The 22,620-nt window shown below is 41.0% G+C and overlaps 1 protein-coding gene across 1 annotated transcript in view; it reads left to right on the top strand.

Moving 5' to 3' along the window:
• khdrbs3 (KH domain containing, RNA binding, signal transduction associated 3) overlaps window positions 1-9,178 on the top strand; it is a 129,310-nt gene extending 120,132 nt beyond the window's left edge. The window contains exons 8-9 of the mRNA XM_085792344.1: window positions 3,792-3,844; window positions 7,988-9,178. Of these exons, the coding sequence (XP_085648470.1) occupies window positions 3,792-3,844; window positions 7,988-8,079 (145 nt within the window). The 3' untranslated portion in view covers window positions 8,080-9,178. The remainder of the gene's footprint in view (window positions 1-3,791; window positions 3,845-7,987) is intronic.
• Window positions 9,179-22,620: the final 13,442 nt, after the last annotated feature.

Below are 22,620 nucleotides of genomic sequence, written 5' to 3'. Positions count from 1 at the left end.
GGCAGAGGTCTGCTCCGTTTGACTGAACTTCTACTTTCTACAATAGTTTTTTGACTTTGGGTGAACATTTTTATGATCCGCCCACGTTTACAGACACATTTAGAGGTTGATCATTTTGGTCACGCAAATGAAATCTGAGCTACTCTCCTGCTCAAATTGCCGAATATCAAAAACATCTCCTTGTATTAGTACCACACCTTGCACTGAAGATCTTTACTGTATACCGCTGATAAATAAAAGATGCTTAGTTTCAATGCTTAAATTATACATACCCTGCACCTACAGAAGCCTGGTGTGGATGGTACTGTAGGTGATGCTGCTGAACCTTTAGCTCCACATAGAAGACTTTTGGCAGAATCTCTGACCTTCAGGATACATCTGAAGTCTCTGTAAATGAGAGGAGAAAGTAACTAAAGGGAGAAGTTGTGTAGCAATATTGATAAAATGTCACCTCGGAAATTAGAGGCGCCTAACAGCTTTTGTTGCTCTCCTCTCCTTTGTGCGAAGAGTGGTCTGTACTGGCAGCTTTCAGCAGGGCAGCCTGCTATTATTTGGCCTTTCTAGATTTGGCAACAGACAAACATAAAGGGTAAAGTGATTTTTTTTCCTTAAAGGAATCATAGCTCAGTTTCTTTTTTTGTGTGTGAAATAAACATATAGAAAATAAATAACGGGGGAAATGCTGACAGCCTACAGCATGTACTGTAGCAACCTCTAGATAGTGTAAACAGGGAGGTGTCGTGTCCTGATTTGTGTTACCTGGATTTATTTTTTTTATTATTTATCACTGAATATGACACAGAGCTGTAGAGGAGAGCCCAAAATACCCCAGCATTGCTCATACTTTGCAATATGTCTGCAAGCACCTGTGAATTGTGGCAAATTGATTTTCTGACATTCATAAAAATTGATGTTTATTTCAAAGACGCAGTCTCTGGAATACACCCCTGCATTTTAGCATGGTGTGAAATCTAATTATTTAGTATCCTGTCAGGTCTTGTCTCAGGGTACACAACATGATGAGCCAAAACATGCATTCAGCTGTCACATGTCTCTCTGTCTCCCTCTATTCACCCCCCCCTCTCTCTCTGCCTCTGTCGGCCAACGGCTGGTGTCAAGGATATTGCAGAGACCTGACATCCATGGCAGATGCACGGTGGCACCTCAGCCACGAGGGCTGACTGGAAACCAGTCGCAGCAGCTGGCCTGGCTTCTCGCAGGGAGACTACAAGGGGGGAAAAGCCTTGTTTGCCTCTGCCGGCTTGGCATTGTTTGCAGTTGAATTATGGACTGTGTAAAATTTATGCTAAGCCTGACTTAAGGCACAAGCCTCTTTAGGGAGCTGTCTCATGTCTCATTGAGCTGCCATAGTGCTCTTAAAATGATTCCTCCCACTGTCCTCAATTGGTCATGTTGCCTTGTTCATCCTCACCAAGAAAATGTTGCAGGAAAACAATAAAGCAGCCAATCAGTTTGTCGTGTGCTTTGCTGCTGAGAGGCATCATCATCATCGTCAGAGCTGGGGAGGATGTCAGAGACAGGATCAGTTCACCCAGCTGTTCCTTATGTCAGGTGACAAGTCCTGGTGATGTCTCACCAAGCACTAGATAGATAGATAGATAGATAGATAGATAGATAGATAGATAGATAGATAGATAGATAGATAGATAGATAGATAGATAGATAGATAGATGTATTTATCAACACAATAAAAGTGTTGGTAGATACGTTTTTATCGCTACTGTATTTACTTGAAAGAAAGAAAGAGGGGTGGGAAGAAAGAAAGAAAGAAAGAAGACAGAGAAAGGGGGTAGAAGAAAGAAAGAAGAAAAGGAGAGAAAAAAGAGACAGAGAGAAAGAAAGAAAGAAAAATACAGAGAAAGGGGGTAGAAAGAATGAAAGAAAGAAGTAAAAAGACAAAGAAACGGTGTAGATAGAAAGAGAGAAAGAAAGGCAGACATGGGGGATGACAGATAGAAAGAGAAGATAGATAGATAGATAGATAGATAGATAGATAGATAGATAGATAGATAGATAGATAGATAGATAGATAGATAGATAGATGGATAGATAGATAGATAGATAGATAGATAGATAGATAGATAGATAGATAGATAGATAGATAGATAGATAGATAGATAGATAGATAGATAGATAGATAGATAGATAGATAGATAGATAGATAGTTAGTATTGGAGATCAGTTACTAAGTGTCAAAGTAAAGTTTTGTGTGAGACACAGTGTCCCTTTAATCCACTGAACACACTGTGAGCTGTTTGCACTGTAGCTTCTGTTTACTAAAGAAAGTGTAAGTCTGAACACTACTGACACTATGTCCTGTGGATTATCCAGAATAACAGGAAAGTTGTCTCTGGAAAGATGTTGCACATCTTTTTTTAATAATCTTTTAATGCTGTGAACACACAGAGTTTCACCCAAGCATGAATAAAACTGAAGACAAATAAAGCAGGTTGCCAGTTAAGATGGCAAACCGGCTGGATGTCACTTACAGCAGTTTAGCCGTGGCATTTAGCTCAGTTTTAGCATACACACTGACAGGTACACTGATAGGAATAAAGGTTATTTTCTGCACAAAGAATAAGAAACCTTTTAATGAAATCTGTGCTGTATAATCACAAAATCATTTAGTGGGATCGCCTACTTTATCCTCATACAAACATATGATGGCGCTTAATGAAAACGAATTGGAGGAAACACAGAGAGCTACATCTTCGGTGTGACAGTGAATTTATTAGAATATATAAAGAGGAAGGATTAATGAAAATTGCGAATCTGCGAAGATTAAAAATTATTTTTCCCACAATGGTCCAGTTTCTCTTCATGAGGCAGATATACTACCGCCCAGCGAAACACAGACTCAATACCAGACTGAATTTGTAGAAATTGATTTCCTGGAGTGCTGCAAACTGGTGTAATCTGATATACGAGCCGAGTGTCTCAACCCCCCCGACTCCTGGACCTCAGTTTGGCTTTTTGAAGATCATTCTGCGAAAAAAAGCTACTCCATTACAGTAACAAGAGCAAAAAATGTAATTCGTTACTCCGGCGCTGGTGTGTCATTACTGTCACCTCTTTGCCCTCAGCGGTCGGGCCCGTGTTGATGCGGCGTGTTGGCACTTTGGATGGTGCCTTCAGCTCTCTAATCCGGAGAGCAGAGAGGTGACAGACTGACTGACAGGCAGGCGGAGAGGACCCAGCTGTGATGGCTGGTGTCGGCTCAGTGGCAGCCTTATGATGAATTGCCTCTCTTGAATGATAGCGCTGTTACTGGATGATACCGACGCAGGATTGTTCTGTCAACGTCTCACCGGCAACCGCAAATAAAGAAATAAATAAATAAAGCGCGAAATGAAGCGCTATGCAACTCACCTCCCCATCTTTTTATTTTTCATTAAAGTTGCCACCTCTCATAGATCTCCATATGCACTGATATGGAACCAGAGGTTCGTGCAGAAATGTGGTGCAGGAAATTGCCTTGTAGAACCACAAATGTGGCCAAACTTTTGAATGATTGAAAGCTTGCCTCTTGTTTTTGTTTTTTTACTTTTATATCCAGCCGAGTGTATCTGACAAAAACACTTCGATTGTGTTTTTCTCTCACCTCTACATACATGTGATGTATTTGACTTTGATGTTCGACAACAACATAGAAAATAAGTCACTTTCCATTTATTTGTTGATAACCGCAATTAGTTTGATGCAGAATGTATTATTTTTCTCACATCTCCTGTTTATTCTTTTATTAACCCTGCTGTTCTGTCTGTTTACAGCTCAGATGACTACTATGAATACGGACACAGTGGGGAATCATATGATTCATATGGTGAGTTGCAGACCTCTTCTCCTCCAATATATCATCTGCCAGTTGTCAGAACAATATCAATTTATTGTGCCTGACTCTGCACTGCTGGCTTCATCTCAGTTGCCATAGCACCTGGTTAAGTGTATGATGTTTTAGACACATAAGAATAAAGCATCACAAAGGTCCATAATAGTCAATAGTCCCTCAGTTCATCTGACTAATTAGATGGGATGGGAGTGCCACTCCAAATTAAGATCAATCGACTACAAGTCATGTTTTCAGTGGCGTTCAGGGTGAACCAAACAGGAATTAACCTTAAAAAATGTGCTATAAGAAATCACATGCAATTACAAAAGAAAATCGTAATTTGACAGATGATTGACCCTTTAAGTTTAGCAGCGTCAGTTTTCTCCTAATTTTGTTTGTATCAATTGAAATAAATCCAAATAAGGAAAGTAATCCAGTATGATAGATAAAGCAGAAGTTGATTGTGTGTTAAATATTTAAAAGATATAGAACATATTTAAAGGGACAGTTCAACATTTTGGCAAATTGGCCCATTGCCATTATCTCTATAGTTTTAGGAGTAGGTTCATTACATTTAATTGTCGGTGCAAGCTATTTTTAGAACAGCGGAGCAGAGCCGCAAGCTGCTCAGAGCTACGCTACGGAGGCTAATGGGATTTCTTGATTTCCCTCATCAAACTCATCAAATACACAATCCAACAACTCCAAAACGCTCTGGTGGACAAGTTGTGACCTGCACATTCACCACGCTATGAGATAATAACACAACGTTAGCAGACAGAGTTGTTTTAGAGGGAAATTCAGAGACTGCTTGCCGAATTCTTCCCCCGACAGGAACGTGCATCAGCGGTTTTGCATGAATTTACCTCTAAAACAACTCTGTCTGGTAACGTTCTGTTATTATCTCATAGCGTGGTGAATGTGCAAGTCACATCTTGTCCACCAGAGCGTTTTGGAGTTGTTGGATTGTGTATTTGAGTTTGATGAGGGAAAACCAAGAAATCCCATGAGCCTCCGTAGCGTAGCTCTGAGCAGCTCACGGCACTGCTCCACCGTTCTAAAAATAGCTTGCACCGACAATTAAAGGGAACGAACCTACTCCTAAAACTATAGTGATTATGCTATGCTTCTTTGAAGGTGGTTCTCTAACTGACACTCACATATAGATGTAAAATTCTTATGAGATAATGAATGAAGTTCTTCAAGAGAAAAGTAGAATAAAACGATGCCTGCACTAATGCTGCACTTGTATTAAAGCACTATTCTCATGTGTTGTTATCAGCTTCATTCTGCTTAGTTCAATTTAAAGGGCAATCAAGATTTCAATTCCTCCCCCCAGCCACCAGGACATTTACTACACTGGAGGAATGACAACAACTTCATCTTCATTCCATGTGACGCTACTTTGTTTGATTCTAATGCAGTCAGTTACACGGAGCAGCTTTTTTGTTTAAGGCCACGGTGAATAAACCGATCTCCGGTTCGGAGGATGCTCATGAAAAGATGTGTCAATGGCTCCGGTCGCCACAAAGTTCAGACAAAGTTAACAGCACTAAGATAATGTTCAAAAGTCCTGTGTCAGCTTACTGTCAGATCCAGTGAAAAGTGGGCCAAGGTCGTTCCTGCCGCAGCACTCGGATGACAGTAGAGCTAATATACGGTACAGTAGAGCATGCTGCTGGGCATCTGAAGGTTGATCTGTCACTAGAAATGTCAGTGTAGCTTTTACATGAACTGGATAATACTTACATCACAACAACATAGGTGATGATTCAATGGCTTTAAACGTACTTGACAAAGCCACATAGACAAACATAGTGCACAGACACAACCCACAGGTCTATACTGTGACTATTACTTTACATGCAGTCAGTAACCCCTTCATAACCGTAATATTAGCAATAACCCGGTTGCATACGACCATGGCCAAACCAATAACCCTTCTGAAAATTCCGGATATTTGGTCATGTATACACCAGTATCAGGATATCCCCATTGAAAGGACCATTCATTTGTGTTCTCTGTATGTTCTATTTGCAAGGAATGGTTACATGCTGTCATTCCGACATCCCACCACTCATACATCCCACCATTCTGACATACCACTATTCCGACATGCCATGGTCCCACCATTCCGACAAGGCTTTCAATATAAGGAAATATCCGTTACTCAACAGGTGACTCCCTCCTACTTATCTGGACTCTCTCTATCTATCTGGCCTGTCTAGCCTCTACCTGGTCTTTTTACTAAACTTAACCAACTCCTTCATCGCCTAAACCCAACCAGTGCAAAATATTTTGGGAAAAAAAATATGCTATTATAGGAATTGTTGGACAGGATGTTTAAAAAAAAAGAAGAAAAAATATCCTCATTCCGACCATAGGAGGCAAGAATTGTCGGAATGATGGGACATTTGATAGAAAATTAAGTGTTGCCATTTAGACATTAGAGGCCTATGTCGGACTGGTGGGATGTCGGAATGGCGGTTGCCCCCCGCAAGGAATCTTGATCTTTTGAGTACAGGATGGATGTGGATGGCACAGCTCCGGCTCCATTTTCTATTTCTTCACGTTTTCACCTTCCTTTAATGAAGAATGTGACCAAGAATAGTGTCAAGTACTGGTGGTGGGTCAGTACCAGCACCAAAGCGCAAATGACGGCGACTGATACCCGGGCTGTTCATCATCCACCATGCTGCTGATGTTGTTGTTGTTGTTGGATACAGGAAGAAGAAGCTGAAATGACGCACGTTGCGTCATGGTGTTCTCTGTGTGTCGAGACGTTCTCCGTGCGTCACTGTTTTGTTCGGGATACTCCACTTGATTACAATGACCATGTATACAGGAATAAGCCTGTTTGCTCACACATGTAATTCATGTTATTCTGAATGTTTCAGAAACCGGAATATTGACCTTAACCCGAATATTGACTGCATTAGGCCTTTACTACAAAGCTGACACAGGAACTTTAAGTTGAGAGTCATAAGTGGCTGCTGGTTGATGATGGAGCTTCAGAATGTTGTAAAAATGTTGTATTTTAGAGTCAATAAACCTTCTACATTCTTCTGTTTAGCATGTCATTCTCCAAAACAAACCATCTTTCATCACAGTGTTGTAACTGATTAGTATAGCCTCGTGTCTGCTGGGTTCAGCTACAGCCTTTGAGTTTTAATTCAGCTCTCAGACAAGATTTCCTAAATGTATTATGCATGATATGTGGATGTTTTGGGTTTTTTATTTTGTAGTGAGTGACTGACAAACATATTAAAGTTAATTTCTACAGAGCATAGTTTCTGTTGCAGAAACAACTGTCCCCTGCATCATTAAACCTTAAGTCATGGAGAAACGCTTCAAAACCTTCCAACTTTTTATGACCACACAAAGTGGAAGAACTGAGCAGCTTCAACTCATTAGGGTGGTGCGTGCCTCCTGCACATAAAATGAAAAACACACACACACACACAAAGAAAACGCTGCTGCATGGGGTCACAGAGGGAGAAAGCCACAGTTCAAACAAAACAGATAAACAGTGCTGATGTGCATCCGTGTTCAAGGTAACGCAAGGTTACCTTGGTCTATTTCTTCAAAGTGAGTGTCAGTGAAAGGGTGACAGGTTTAATTAAGGGGTATTGGCTGTGTGCTGCCAACAGAGAGCCTGTACCCAGGAAAAAAAAACACAACCCTTTGTGAGCCTCAGCTCTGGGGAAGTCTCGGAGCTGGCTGGAGATCAGACAAAAGGTGCCATCGATACTGGCACTTTCACATTGACAGTACCAGGGGGGTGAACAGGGGCTGATTTGGGCTAATGGTAATTGTGACCTTTTTTTAGCTGGAAGCCACTAAACGGCTCCTTTTCAAGTAGCTATTTGATCCTCTCATTCAATTATCCAAGATGCATCTTTCCAGGTGAAAGTCAAGCTCCTCTGCACCAGTCGCCGTTTGTATTCACAGCTTGCGACGGCGCTTTTGTTTATTACGAGCCACATCGATACCAGACACTCGGAGCGTTCACAGCCCTCCGCTGCATTTATTTCATCGAAGGCAGAAACATTTACAGCATTTGCATAGAAGCCTGGGTATGCTATAACACCTCTGTAATCACGCTCCATCTGTTTCTTCTCTTTTCTCCTTAATCAGGTCAGGAAGAGTGGGCAAACAGTCGCGGCAAGGCACCGTCGGCACGAACAGCCAAGGGAGTGTACAGAGAGCAGCCATACACCAGATATTGAACTGTTTATACAACCCGCACCTGAGTCCTCATGGCTGTTTCAACCCAAGTAATGGATTTTTTATGGACGCTCCCACCTTTTTAGAATTGAAAACTAAACCACAAAACAATAAAAAAATATAATAAAATGAATGAAATACTGAAAGCGAGACAATGAATTAGCAAAAACTGGTAAAAAAAAAAAACAGAAAAAACAACAACCCTCTGATTCTAATAACGTACTCCCACTGGGGAAAAATGTGTAGAGCAATTAAGGTAATCTGTTCTTTCCTCTTGGAGAAACTGGATGTTGAGGTTAAGACTGACTCCATAGTACATTAAGTTTCACTCTCAGCTGATTGTGATTGTGAAGAATGACATTGTATCAAGGTGTTTTGCTCAGAAACGATTGGTCGATCACTACGAGCTGTTTGATACAATGTTTCTACACAGCTGCCGATGCAACTTAATTTATCACCTTCTATTCTTTAAACCTTGAACTGCGTGGTTGATCACTTTAAAAATGTAGTAGCTTAGTTCTAGGAAAGTGCAGTACTGTAGATATTTTTTCTGAGGGGTGATTAGTGAAATTGTGTCCCTTGTAAATTGAACATTTACAAAATGAAAAAGAGAAAGGTCATACTGTATACATATTGTATTGTTGTTTCCTCCTTTTTGTAAAAAATATTAGTTCTTTAGTGTTAAAGGGCTTATAAAAGCATGGTGTGCAACTGTGGATATTGTCAGCTGTTTTATTCTGAGAAGCCTATGTAGTTGTGTTCATGATTATGCCCACAAACATCCACTTTAATCCATCTATAAATAGCTGCTCATACATTATGTACACCGATTAACCAGAGCTGAAAACCAGAGCAGAAACTTTTTAATTTTTGTGATTTTTCTTTTTAGATGCTCTAAATAAGTCATTTTGATGTTATTTTTTGATTTAAAACGCGATACTTTTCTGACTTTGTAGGCATAACTTTAAGATACTAAATCACATGCTGGTGAATTGATAATCATTTCCATCTAGAAATTTGTTCAACTATTGATTTTGAGCTTATGTAAGCCCTTTAATATTTTCCTCTTTGTTGATGCTGAATAAACATTTTGAAAGAAAACAATGGTGTTTGAGAGAATAATTATGGATTCATAAAAAATACTTATAATTTAAACTAACAACCCCAAATGAAAAAGCTAGACAAGTTGTATGACAGTATAGAGTATGACATGAACAGACAGAGGATCTCTTCGCCAAGCAAAAAAAAGAAAAGAAAATTGAACATATGTTCTAGTATAAAATCCAGTGTGGTAGCAAGATGGCATAACGGAAAACATTTACAAACAGCAAATGGCTGTATGCGACCTTGCAGATGACCTTGGTAATCTGATAAGAATGGTTTCCTATTTGTATTTGAGCGCCATGTGATGCATTTTGTGGGAAAATCTCTGGGACTGAGATTTAGAGGATTTAGCGATAGCGACGTCGCCACTCTCGAAACTCTATCCACTCTGTTTGTTCATATAATTCGATGTGAGGCCAACGCTGATCGCGTCAAGCATCATCAGTAAACACACATTAACTTCCCGGGTGTTTACCCCCCGACACAGACGGCTCGTAGCACCGCATGAAAGAAGCCTCCTTGACCTCCTCTAGGCCTTGTTCACTTCAATATGGGGGGAAGGAAGGGGGGGGAGGGGAGGGAGGGGGTGACGGGTGGGGGTGGGGATGGGGTTTGCTCTCTCTTCTTGTTTTGCTCTTTCTGTTCTCCTCCGGTCATGTGACCCTCTCTCAGTCGTTTTAAAGAGCCTGGCTTTGCCCCGTCCATTAAAGAGACTCTAAATGACCCAGCTGACCTCCGCACAGAGAGGATGGCAGTAGCTGTTTAAAAAGACCTCCGTCCCACAAGGTAAACAACCTGACCCAGTTTAACCCTCCCTAACCTAGTTGCTCATAAACCCTCTCTAAACTTAAATGTAATGTTTTCCTGTCTCTGTTAAGTCCGTAATCTAGACACAAAGCTGGGAATAATTAGATAACCTGTAACAAAAAAAAAAACAGTAAAAAAGTGTGATAAATAGCAGAAATGTACAGTAAAATAACTTTATCCTAAGACTTTGATAAAATATCCTCTGTTACAATAATTGAACCATAAAATGTTATGTGTCTGTATGTTGTTTTCATATGATCACTTATGAAATGTGTTGTGATGTGAACTGGTGTGTTCATAGTGTTGTCTATATTCCTTTCCAGGCCGATGTCTCAGCTTCACCCGCTCATCCGTCCATTTGTCTCACTGGTGCTACAGGTATGTTGTTTTCTCTCTTGTGGATAAAAACATTAACATTACTGTTTACCTGAATTACCTATTACCTGAATAATCAGACCAAAAGAATGAATGAAGGCAAAATACTGGCTGGATATGATGAAACTCAAGAGTTGTTGGAAAGGTTCTAAGCAATCTGTTTAGAGAGAAGTATGTTTTTATTATTATTATTATTCATTATTAGAATTATTTTTGACTCTGGTAGCTTCTTCTTCTGTCCCATTATCAAAAGATGCAAGTTCTATCTCTGATGTCCTGATGATTGGGACATTTTAAAATTATAATATACAGAATCTATTAAATGAAAATGCTTAAAGGTTGGATTTGGAAAGTAGGAAATTCTCAAAGAACGCCCATAATGTCTACGGTTGTTTTGATTTTTGTCTGATGGTTTGTCAACACAATAAAACTGAGATTTCACTAAGGTTTTACAAGAATAAAAACTGCAGCCGGGTTCAGATTAATTCAGTTAGCCTACATTAGGATATATGATCATATGCATTGATCTAAACCATTCAGTATAAGCAGTTATAAGGGCTGAGTTAAAGGTTTAGGACTTCTTCTGAGAGAAATCCTGGCTGATGAAGGGTTGATCCTCTGAGGAAATTCACAAATCATCTATCCTGTTTGGTTGTCGATGTAAAAACCCTCAGGAAGTACAAAATGAAATATTCTACTGGAGGACACAGCGTTATCACGGCATATCAAATATTAATGTGCCTTTAAGGCATCTTGATGTCTTCATGATGGGTGTTTAAGGTTGAAAATATATTTTCGGGAGCTAGTGAAATCCTTCAGGATCGTCCTTATTTCCAGAGGCTCGACCCTCAGCTCTCCTTTTTTTTATACCAGCCAGCAATTTCCTCGAGAGGATTCCACCGTCCCGTCGGACTCTCTGCCTCGCTTTGTACCTCGTCAAATTTTGTATAAGAGCACTCTCTGTCATCTAAACCACAACGGGGTCCTTGTTGCTGCAGTTTGACAATGACACCCTGTGCTTGTATTAAGTGGAGACATGCACCGCCTGATTGCATTAGCAAAAAGAGAAAAAAAAACCTTCAAGTGCAGCAAAGAGACTTGGATAAAAGACAAAATTCTCCTTCATTGCTTTTCTTTTTAGTGTTTTCAGATGCTCATGTTGTCCTTGTTCTTCTCTCCTCTCTCAATAGACTTGAAGAACCACACATGAGCTTCCTGACGTCCACACAATGTCAAACCAAATCCTGTAAAGGCCGTGGTTCAGTTTCACCAGGGTCCCCCCTCTGGCCAAACCGTGGACTTTCACAATTTCCACATCCTGGACTGAGGTGAATCCAGCAAGGGACAAAGAAGATATGGAGTGACCTGTTGAGATGCAGAAAAATAAATAGGAGGGGTTGGATGGGGGCGGGGGGGTTGGGGATAATGTATGTATCACACATCGTCATTTTTTCCAGAGAAAAGGGAGTGAGAGAGGGAAGCCGTGAGGTAAATGGAGTTCCTCATCCACTGGGACGATCTGTCGGAGAATATTTATCTCAGCGCTTCACCGGCTCTGTGTGCATTTTACATAAACACAGGAGTGCTCTGAACTGACTGTGAACCTGCCTCATGTCTTTCTTGATTCACTTGTTAGAGGGAATGTGTCTACCTCTTACATTAGACATTAACTGTCGCCTAGTAGGGAGTGTGAGTGAATAAATAATGCAGTATGCTAAGAGAACGACATTGTATCTCTAACAAAGACACTTCTAAACTCATTATCTTGCTCATTAACCTATATCCAATCCACACCAATGAATACATAATTCACCAAGTGCCTTATTCTTGCATTGTTATGACAGTTTTGGATGTTTAGTGCCATTGCTGGAGATTTTTTTCCCCTTCTTTGATGCTGCTTCTTGGTTTCCTGTGTGCATTACCACTCAGCCACATACCACACCGAGTCCATTCCAGATGTATTGTTTAATCAGAATCGACTTCAGTGGATATTACAATTCCAAAATAGCTTTCTATCGGATGGAGAGCTTCATTCTGTCCTGTGCATAAGTCCAGATAGGCTGATCCGTATTCCGCCGAGTTGTATGCCCTTAGCGGCAGACAATAGTTTTCCATTAGAGGGAGTGATTCTCTGTGGAGCCTCGGGCCAAGCCTCAGACAATAACATGGCAACCTAAAGCTTGCATCTCAGGCTCCGGAGTCAACTCTCATCACCCCCGGGGGCTGATTCCTCCTCTGAAGTGGCTTAAAAGACGACAGGCTTATCTGAAGTAAGCTTGTCCAAGTTAATAAAGGAATAGCAGCTTATTTGATTAAGAATGCATACAGAGGAGGACGTAGTGATCTGTCACTGGGAGACAAGTTCATTTCAACAGCAGAATACAGATCAACAGGGCACAGGGACAACATGAGGTGTTTTTGAAAAGGATTCAGAGGAAATTAGAAATAGCTTAGAGAAACTGAATGAGCAATGAGATCCTGCATCAACACACCATACATGTTCTGACAATGATTTATACAGTTTTGTGCGGAGGTTGTCTTGTATTTGAATGCACCAATATTCAACTTTAACAGGATTTTAAATCAAGATGTAATAGGTTGTGTAGCTTGTGTTGCCTTTACTGTCAATAAAATCTGAACAAATCCCACCCACATACTTCCTGTGTGGGTGGTTAGCTTAGCATAGCATCAAACCTGGGAGCACGATTATCGAAGATAATTAAAAACAACAATGTTATTTTATTTTACATGCACCTGTATCACCTGTAATGCCTTTTCTTTTATTTATTTATTATTTTTAGCATTTTTTTTGTCCAGTAATATCTTTCTGATATGTCAAGTATGCTTATCCACTTGTGTTCCTCTTTATCACGTTCAGGATCTAAAGCGGCCGTCTCCTGCCTTTTTGTTCTGTAATTAACTGGAGGGCTCTTAATCTTGCAGAGATTAAAACGCCCTGATCAATGTTGAAGTGTCCCTCTGTCTGCTTTAGCAGTGAGCACTAATGTGACCATGGGTCAGTGTGCGTCGCGCGCTAAGTGGAGCCTCAGATTGTGAAAAAATCGATTATTACAGAGCCTTGAGTGAACAGGGGTGAATAATAGCAATAACAGGGAGAAAGACTGCTGCACCGCGCTGATGCCAGACCAGCGCAGGCGACGGACACGACGATGACGATGACGATGATGATGATGATGACATACTCTTACTTGTTTCCTTATTTATCCAGGAAGTATAATCACTTATGTAATTAGCATTATAGTCAAACAAGAGGTGAGAAAACAACTAGAGAAATGAAAACAAGGGTATCAGAGAGGACGCCGGCGGGGAGAAAAGAAAATATATAAAAAATATATATATCAGAGAAGTTTTCAAAGAAACAAGAACAAGAAAAAAATCAGCCACAGGTAGACAAAAGGCTGAGGGAGGACAAAAAGAAAAAAGGGGAGACGAAAGGGGAACACAAAGTGAGAGCAGAGTCTTTGTGAAGAAAAGGCAACATCCAGACTGAAGAACTAAACTGTTTCATGTGTATGCAAAGTAAGCCAGTAGATGTACCTGTACATTTGATGCTGTATACACACTGTGCATAATTGTACCTCATGATTCTGTTTTTACTGTGCGTGCTGTCATCATTAAAGATTCTAATGTTCAGGTTGCAGGTGTCCTCAGTGTTGTGTTTGTGATTGTGCTGCGCTGTGTGTGTGTGTGTGTGTGTTCACCTGGCGTGTCACACTGGCAAACAAATCATAAAGGCAATCCCAGCGTCCCGCCTGTTGAAGATTGACACCGAGTAATGAAGTCTGAACTAAATATAGTGTTTTATTGGCTCCGACAGAGGAAGCTCATGATGAGCTTTGGCAGTTGGCATGCTTTTTTTTTATTCTTCTCTAACTTCAAACCCCTCACCACTGCAGGGATATTATTTACCTTGATACGCCCTTGAAATAATACTTACACCTCAAACAGGTTTGTGTTGCAAAGGCTGTGTCTGTCTCCAACCCTTTTAAATATTGGATGTTCCCCTCCACTGCTGCCGTGGATACATCTCTCTCCTCATGTAAATGCTGCTGTTCTTTATTCTTTCTTTTTTTTCCAGCCCCCCCCCCATTTGCTTCCATCCTTCAGGCCGTTTCACTTTGAAGCTGTGTGAAATTTGAGATTTAAAGTCCATCTGTTCGTAACCCCCCCCCCCCCACACACACACACACACACACACACACACACACACACACACATCTACAGATGTAAACAAAAACAAGACAAAAAGAGGTTTTTTAATAGGTCAAAGGCAGCCGTAATGTGAGCGCTCAACGGCCCAGTTGAGCGAGCGCTTTCAGCCTCGCTGGATCAATTACGCCTGACACACGCCATTGCGGACGATGAATTGCTTATCTAATTCTTATTTATTTATCAGTGCAGAAATATGGCTGTTGAGGCCTGGATCTTTCAACAGTAGCTACAGTGTTGCTCCTCTGGGCCTGTGCAGGTGAGTGTATAGGCTTGTGTGCGTTGCAAACAGATTTCCACATTCAGGTGTGTACTGTATTTCCCAGTGTGAGGCCGAGGCTGGAGCAGATTCTCCACTGGTTCAGCTAAACTGATGGTGATTATCCACTCCCAACTTTACTGTTGGCCTTTTATTCCAGCTGTAGCAGCAGCAGCAGCAGCAGCAAGGGAGGCTAAACAGTTTCAGCGTAAATAGGCCTATATTCTCTGTAAACCGGCGGCTCCAGCGGTGGTGAGAGATTAAAACATTTGTTTATACTTTGAGTGCATATGGCCAGATATAAGCAATTTAAGCGGGGCCTGTGTGGCCAAAATGAAATAACATAGGCTTTATACTGTACCACCTTATTGCCAACAACAGTATAAATAGACTCATAGGGTGAGAGGATATTGCAGAGACACCACCATGAGGTGAAGTTAAAAGCCCATCACCTTCTCTGTTTACCTTAACACCTCTTTCCACTGATGGAACACTGACCTTCAATGTGACATTTGGCTCCTGTTAACCTGAGCATGTTTGGCATTTAAAACGTCCTCATTCAGCCACTATGCATTCACTCTGGAGGAAAGAATCAATGTGCTGCAGCCCGCTACACTTCACACTGCTCTTATTACAGCTTATTAACTTATAACATTTATGGCATTAGCCTCGTACAGTATTTTAAGTAGGAAATCCCTGTTAATATCACAGTGTAATGACTGTCTACAGGTGTAAGGCACTAAAGGACTGTAAACAGAGTTGTTCTATGTCACCACCAGCACTGAACTGCACCCAGGTGATATGTACAGGCCCCTTTTTACATGCAGTTCAACTGCTAACGCTGACCGGCTAATCAGCCATCTAGCATGCAAACTGTTGTCAGCAGTGCACTTTTCCCTGGTGAATGTTTGTTTGGGGCCTCGTTCAACAAGTTAAGATGCAGGATGAGACGTGTTTGTAAGTGAGATCAGAGGGAGGCTGCAGCAGGGAAGCTCATGCAGGTTGTTGCGGCTTTTGGAGTTGTGTAGCAGCTGCTGTCGGGCTCAGTGTGACCGTCTGCCTGTCACTGAACACCGCCGTTACTGTTTCATGTATGGTTTTAAAGGAAGTGATATGATTGGCTGTATGAAAACGGTTCTTCATCTACATGAACCTATAGAACAAACAATGCTCTGGTAAATGAATGCAAATAAACATAATGTAAGCAGCTATGGAATATGTATTTCGTCAGGTTAGCATAACATGATTTCCCATCTTTCCCACTTGACAGCTGATGTATTTGAACTTTACACCCCACACTATCTCTGCTAAGCAGTTAACAGGATTAGCAGCAACGATGAACCAGCCTGACCCCCCCACCAGGGTACAGGAGGGACAACTCTGGAGCCTTGGCATGGACACTCTGTCCTCTGACACTGTCATATGTGAAAAATGTATATCCCGTAAATTCTCCAATACAAGTCCATGCTTTTATTTATATCAACTGCCAAACTGACCAGGCTTTTATTTGAGACAGGCTTCTTTTTTTTTTGTCTGCGTTCAGGTCGAGAATTAACGCTCATGACTCTGGTCGCGCCCAAGCTTCAACACGCACGGGTCGGACCGGGTTTTCTTTGACTAATATAAGACTAAAATACTCTAAAAGACTAAAACTTGACTCAATAAAGACAGAATGCTGTAGACTAAATATGATAAAAACTAACAAGGACATTTGACACAGAACTAAGACTAAGACAAATGGCTGCCAAAATTAACACTACAGGAGACTGGTGTTAATAATTTACGGCAACACAAGTCTTATAGTTTTAAGTCACAATAAACCTCCCATTGTAGTTTTACAGCTCCTCTCTCTAGTGGTTAGTTATTCAATCAGAATCTTCTTGCCTAACTGGAAAAAAATCTATTTTCTGAATGATCAATATTTCATGTGAACACTCAGAGAGACCAACTCCTACAAAGTTGTATTATTGCTCCAGGTGGGCGGGGCTTGGGTCATGGCTGAAAGCAATCATTGCTTTGTTGTGACATCACAAATTTACAGAATTCCTGATGTGTCATTGTGAGGCTGACTTTCTGAATACACGCTGTGTGATTTGTCTGTGGACTGAGGCTTTGATACATTCACAGTATTAATATAGAACCTAGAGCTGTTTTATAATCAAAGAACACATGGACATTCACTTTCATAAATATGGGACCTTTAAGATAATTGGTAAATTATTAAGAGTTCATATTATAATCATTAACCACAACCTATCAATCCATTATTGAGGCCACCTCATTAAAAAAATTAGACCTAAAGAACTCTTAGTCAGTCCTTCTCTAAAAGTGCTGGTCCAGTTCTGCTGGTTTAGTGCAGCAGGCTCTGGCTCAGATTTTGTCTCAGGCTACGAGGCGATCCCCTGGGTAACACTTCCCAGAACATGTCTCAGTTTTTAGCATTACATCAGTGTTGGATGAGATGATGAAACTGTCAGCACTGCGCTCCTCATGCCCCCAGAATAAAGGTACAGAGATGGACCTCCTGACCCCCGGGATTGTCCATCTGTGCCTTGTTTCTGTCAGGCCGGTGGAGGATTTTGTTCTCTTTCATCCTCTGCTTCAGAGTGACCTCCTCATTCTTGCCTTCTAACTTTCCACTGTCCATTTTATATCTCTTTGTTGCTTTAGGTCAGCCTGATCACGTTGATTAGATAGTTTCATGGTATCAGAGGAGTAACCCCTTGGCATTTGACCTCTCTTTGACCTCTGCCTGCCACTGTGGCTACTCTCAGTTCAGTTTTTACAGGTTTAAATGAAGCATAAAAACCTCTCCAGGCACAACGTCTTTTGCAAATGTGTGATTTGTTGAAAATAAGATTAAGTTAATAGCTTTGTTAAATAGACATACAATTACTGCATTAGATAAACATATATTCAAGTGCAACATCACGATACTTTCACTTTTTACCTTACTTGTGTATTTCCGTGTGTTACTATTAACTCTTTCGCGACCATTGACGAGTTAACTCGTCGTCTTTTTTTTTTTACAGATTACGATAATAGACACTCTGAGGTACCCTGTGTGTGAATATGGTAGTCCTCTGATATGTAAAAACTGTTTTAAACTACAATCAAAACATAATGTTTTTTATAAACTGTGTAATCTTGGTTTTGTTTGAGTAATCGTTCTCCTTGAATGCTGCTCTGGGGACAGTGTGATGTACGGCTGTCAGCTACAGTGTTGCGACTTTCTCGCTAAATCTGGTGACTTTCCAAACCCTATTGGCGACTTTTTTTTTTGACAAAAGCGACTGGCAACAAATCTGGGGACTTTTTCCGGTGCTGTTACAAACGTTTCTGGTTTGGAGATTTGGACCTGAAAGCCCGTTATCACAGCTGTTTTCACCGTGCAGCAGGCGCTGTGCAGCGGGCGCTGTGAGCTGGCTGCCCCCGCCCCGAAGCACCCACCGGCAGCCAGTCACACAGTAGTGTCCCAGAGCTGCTCCGCTGTGGCCAGAGACCCGCACCGCTGCACTCCACGCCACCGCACCCCCCATATTTGCCTACAAAAATACTTATTTAGCCGTAGAAATGATTTGGGAGACACACTGTAGAGTACCAGTAAAATGAGCGGATTGCCACTTGACACAGAAGTGCATTTTTCTCTAAAACTAGAGGAGGAGCTCCGTTTTTGGAGAAACCGAGCTCTCTTCTTCTCCTTCGTACTCACGAACGAAACGGTGGAAAAACTTGCCGTTTTTTCGAGGAGCATGTTGGAAAGTCACTCTTCAACTACGTGAAAACCGTTTGTTTCTAGGTGATGTACAGAGTTCAGTTCGACGTGAGAAAAAGGGTAAACAAATAGCCAAAAACATGTGGTCCTGAGCGGATGTGCTGAGCAATTAGTGTGGTCATGAAAGAGTTAAAGTTTGATATGTTATGTCTGTTTTCCCACTTTAAGGTGCAGGATTTTCTTTTAAACGTGCTTCTCACCAAAACCCATTGTATGTAACGTGCAGTCTGACAGTTTAAATGCACAGTTTAGTTCCATCCACGTCGATTTATCTTACAACCTATTTAGTGATTCCTCACTGGCTTCTTGCCCAACACAACAACCAGTGATTGTGTGGTAGTATATGGGTGTTCAGTCCTACAGCATCCCTTAAATTTAGAGTTGAAAATCCGTCTTTGTAAGGGGCCAAATAAATGGTGACACAGACTTGAGGTGTGAAAACACAGGAGAGATATACACCATCTCTTTAAAATAATATCCGTGGGTACAGTAACTATGGTGTTCCCACAGAATGCTTAGGAGATGAATATCTACAGATCATACCTCATTAGAGCTGTATTTAATGGGATATTTTTAGTCCAAGTTTTAATTAAATATGAAGCCTCAACACTGTAAATAATTATATCTTTACTGACTGTCAGATGAAAGAGAGGAGCGTTTGGATTTATAATCATCAGACTGACACTGCTTTATGTTTCCTTTACCTTTGCGGCTGTAAAATCCCTGCAGACAAGAGAAATCTCATGTGGCTGCTCATCCTGAGAGATCATTGCGTGTTATGGTGGGTCATATTTAGGGCAAATACAATGAGGTAATTTAGTTTTAGATTTAATTAAATGGCTTCATTTAATGTGTCTGAGAGCTGCCAGAATAGTCAGGGTGGCTGCCGTCTGTAGGAGTGGTGAGGTGACATAAATCAGAGATACGGAAGTTACACCCCACCCCACACCCTGCACGCCACCCCCACCCCCCCTCGCTTCTAGAAACAAGGGGATGTTAATTTGTCACATAGCCGTGTGCACACACATCCCGAGGGAAAATGATAGCAGGCCTCCCCCCCAATCACACCCCTCCACCGCGCTGCAGCCGGACCCATTTAATAAATCGCTTGGGGAAAAATATCACTATCTCTCGGGTACCTTAGACAAGAAATCCTTCCCTGGAGTTTCAGCGAGGTCACGTTCATACAAGAGCCGACGAAATTAGCATTTTTTTGTCTTTATCCAAGCAATTCTTCACAGGGAACAAAACTGGGCTTCTTCCAATGACTTCCACAAACGATACTCAAGGGTACTCTGTGCTTTTACTGTCTTTGTTAAAGGACATCTCCTATCCTAATTTCACTTTTGTGACTTTTTTTTTCTCCAGCTGTTCATTTGCGACGGCCTTTACAAGCACGACGGCCATTGTTAACTTTTTTCAAATGTACGGAGCTCATTCACTCCTGTTCCCAGACTTCAAAATGAATGAAATGAGCAAAAGGTAATCTGTCACCGTGAACCACGTTTTGAAAACCAGCATCGCAGTGTGAGTATGACTTTTAAAGAAGCTCATGTTGTGATTGAAGAACACCGCAGGAGATGAGACGCATGGGGTCATCTTACTTTTCCTTCCTGCTTCTTTGATTTCTGCAAGTTTTCTTCCCCCCAAAAAATCCCTTTCATACAAAACCTGGTGAGCTTGTTTCACTACCACCCTCCTGCCACTCATCATGTTCTCACTAAAAATAAAATATAATAAGTGAGCCTTTTTCAAGCTTTTATCTTTCACTGGTAATTTACATGTTGCTGTAAGTCACTTTCACGGATAACTCTAGCTTACATTTTCTACATCATCTTTGTCCAAATTTTTCTTCCTCTTTGGAGAGTGAGGTCATAACACTTAATACTACACTTAATACTACAATTTAAGATATATACTGCCATTTCCAAGTACCTACAGTATAAAAAATACTTGCTGCTGATACTGGAATTTACTACAGATAAACAGTTGGGGATTTTAGAGGAAAAGATGATTATAATTAGGCCTATAGTCATTTCTTTTAAGAGTGGATACTAGACTGTTCCTTTGAGAAAGGTATACTCTATGTCTTCTACTCACTCTGTGCATCATAGACCTCAGGCTGGGAGGGGCAACATGTTTTAAACATCGATGCAGCTCATCTTTCCAATGATTATGCTGGTTTCCAATTGAGCTGCCCTATAACTTTACCAATCCTGAACAGAGTGTTAGACATCAGATACAGAGTGGCAAAGACTGTCTTAGGAGCATGTTGGGGTGGACGGATGAGTGGACTAAATAGAGACCACTCTTCATTTCCTGAAAGAAACTGTCAACATCGTTTCTCTATTTCACAATCCTAACATAGTGTATTATTGTGAGACAATAACATGGTCCTATAACCTTAAGGTATTCAGACCTGTGGCTTGTTTGCTTGGTTCCGATTTAGAGGTTAAACTGATTGAATGTTGCATTTTTCTTTTGGGTTGTTTGTGTTCACACGGTAACAGTCCCAAGCGGTCCAAATGTCATACGCGAACCAGCTGAGCCGAGTCATTTACATATTTTCAGCCCAAAGCTGACCCGCGCGTCCTGTCATTTATGACATCAGTAGTGTGTTGCGTATTGTGTCGGTTGCTGTGTCGATTACATTCTCACTGTAAAACAAACCGCAGGGCGGAAACAGCCGAGACTAGACCCCTCCAAGCGATCTCACCACCACTTGTTTTATTCCGCATCCAAGCACGATTGCTGTGTTCACATATGACCAAACGAACGCTAGGGTGAAGTGCTCCCTGTTTCAAAACAACTCCTCCAAATAAACATAATTGTGTTCAACCTTAGACTGGTACTGGATTTTTAATCCAAATCCCGGTCTACTGGAGGTCATGGCAGCGGAGCGGGAACATTGTTTGTGGTTGGGTAGCCTATGTGCTGTCACATCTTTCAGGAAATCACAGTGATTTACTGTGAGCTAGCTAAGCTAACCTGGCTGTTGCTAGCTGCTACTTAAACAGCTCCTCTCTCCAACAGTGTACAGCACAGTAGAGTACTTTAAAAATGTATAACTGTTATATAAATCATGTTATTCTGCACTCACAGACCTTATGAAGTTAGCAGCAGGGTGACTGATATTGAGATTTATTGTGTTGTGTTTTTCATGTTCAAACAATGTAAAATTCATATTCATACATCCCCCAACTGTGTTTAGACATCATGAAATTATCCTGGAATCATCACAGAGGTAACTCAAATAAACATTATAAACAAATCTGTGCAAGTTGCTAAATTAAATTAAAGGTTAATTAAATGTTCTGAGGAAATAAATAATGATAATATTAATAACAAATTATGATTTGTTCTAATATTCTAACTATATTCACATCAATGAAGGAAATATCTCATGAAAACCTGGAGAGCTAGTTGTCCTTTGATCGCCTCATGATGTGTAAAATGGAATCACTCAAACTTAAATCAGTGAGAAAATGTTGAAACCCGACCTTCCCCACTTGCAGCTTTTTTTCCCAGCTGAGGAGGATCTAAGGCGTCTTGTGACCACTCCACAACACAAAACTTGGATTTTCCTGAAAATGCAATTATTTTAATGCCAGAGAAACAATCGACTCCTCTCGAATGTAATTAAATATGACAAAAAGAGCAAAATTGCAAATGAACAAAGCGTCGGAATGATTGGCAAGGGTTGAACCCAGAGAGAGCCCCTCCGGAGAGGTTTGCATCCCAGGCTGAATAGCTTCAGCTGTTCTGGTAGAATTTGATAGGACGACCATGACCATACTCTCAATCCTTAATGAAGGCTTTGTCTTCTTCACATGCACATAATGTATGGAAAATAAGGCTTTAGAGGAAGATCACATTTAATCCCCCCTTCTGTCAAACCCAGGAAATGAACCAAGAGGTTAGCGAATGTTTCAAAGCACACATTAAAGGGTCACTAAGTCATCTATTCTGAGGTCTGTCAGCAGGAGGAACTCC

This window comes from Trachurus japonicus, chromosome 11, assembly GCF_045865225.1.
Source record: "Trachurus japonicus isolate A0001 chromosome 11, Traja_1.0".
Taxonomy (NCBI): domain Eukaryota; kingdom Metazoa; phylum Chordata; class Actinopteri; order Carangiformes; family Carangidae; genus Trachurus; species Trachurus japonicus.
Note: the sequence above shows the minus strand (reverse complement) of the source record. Positions and strands in the feature narration are given on the sequence as shown.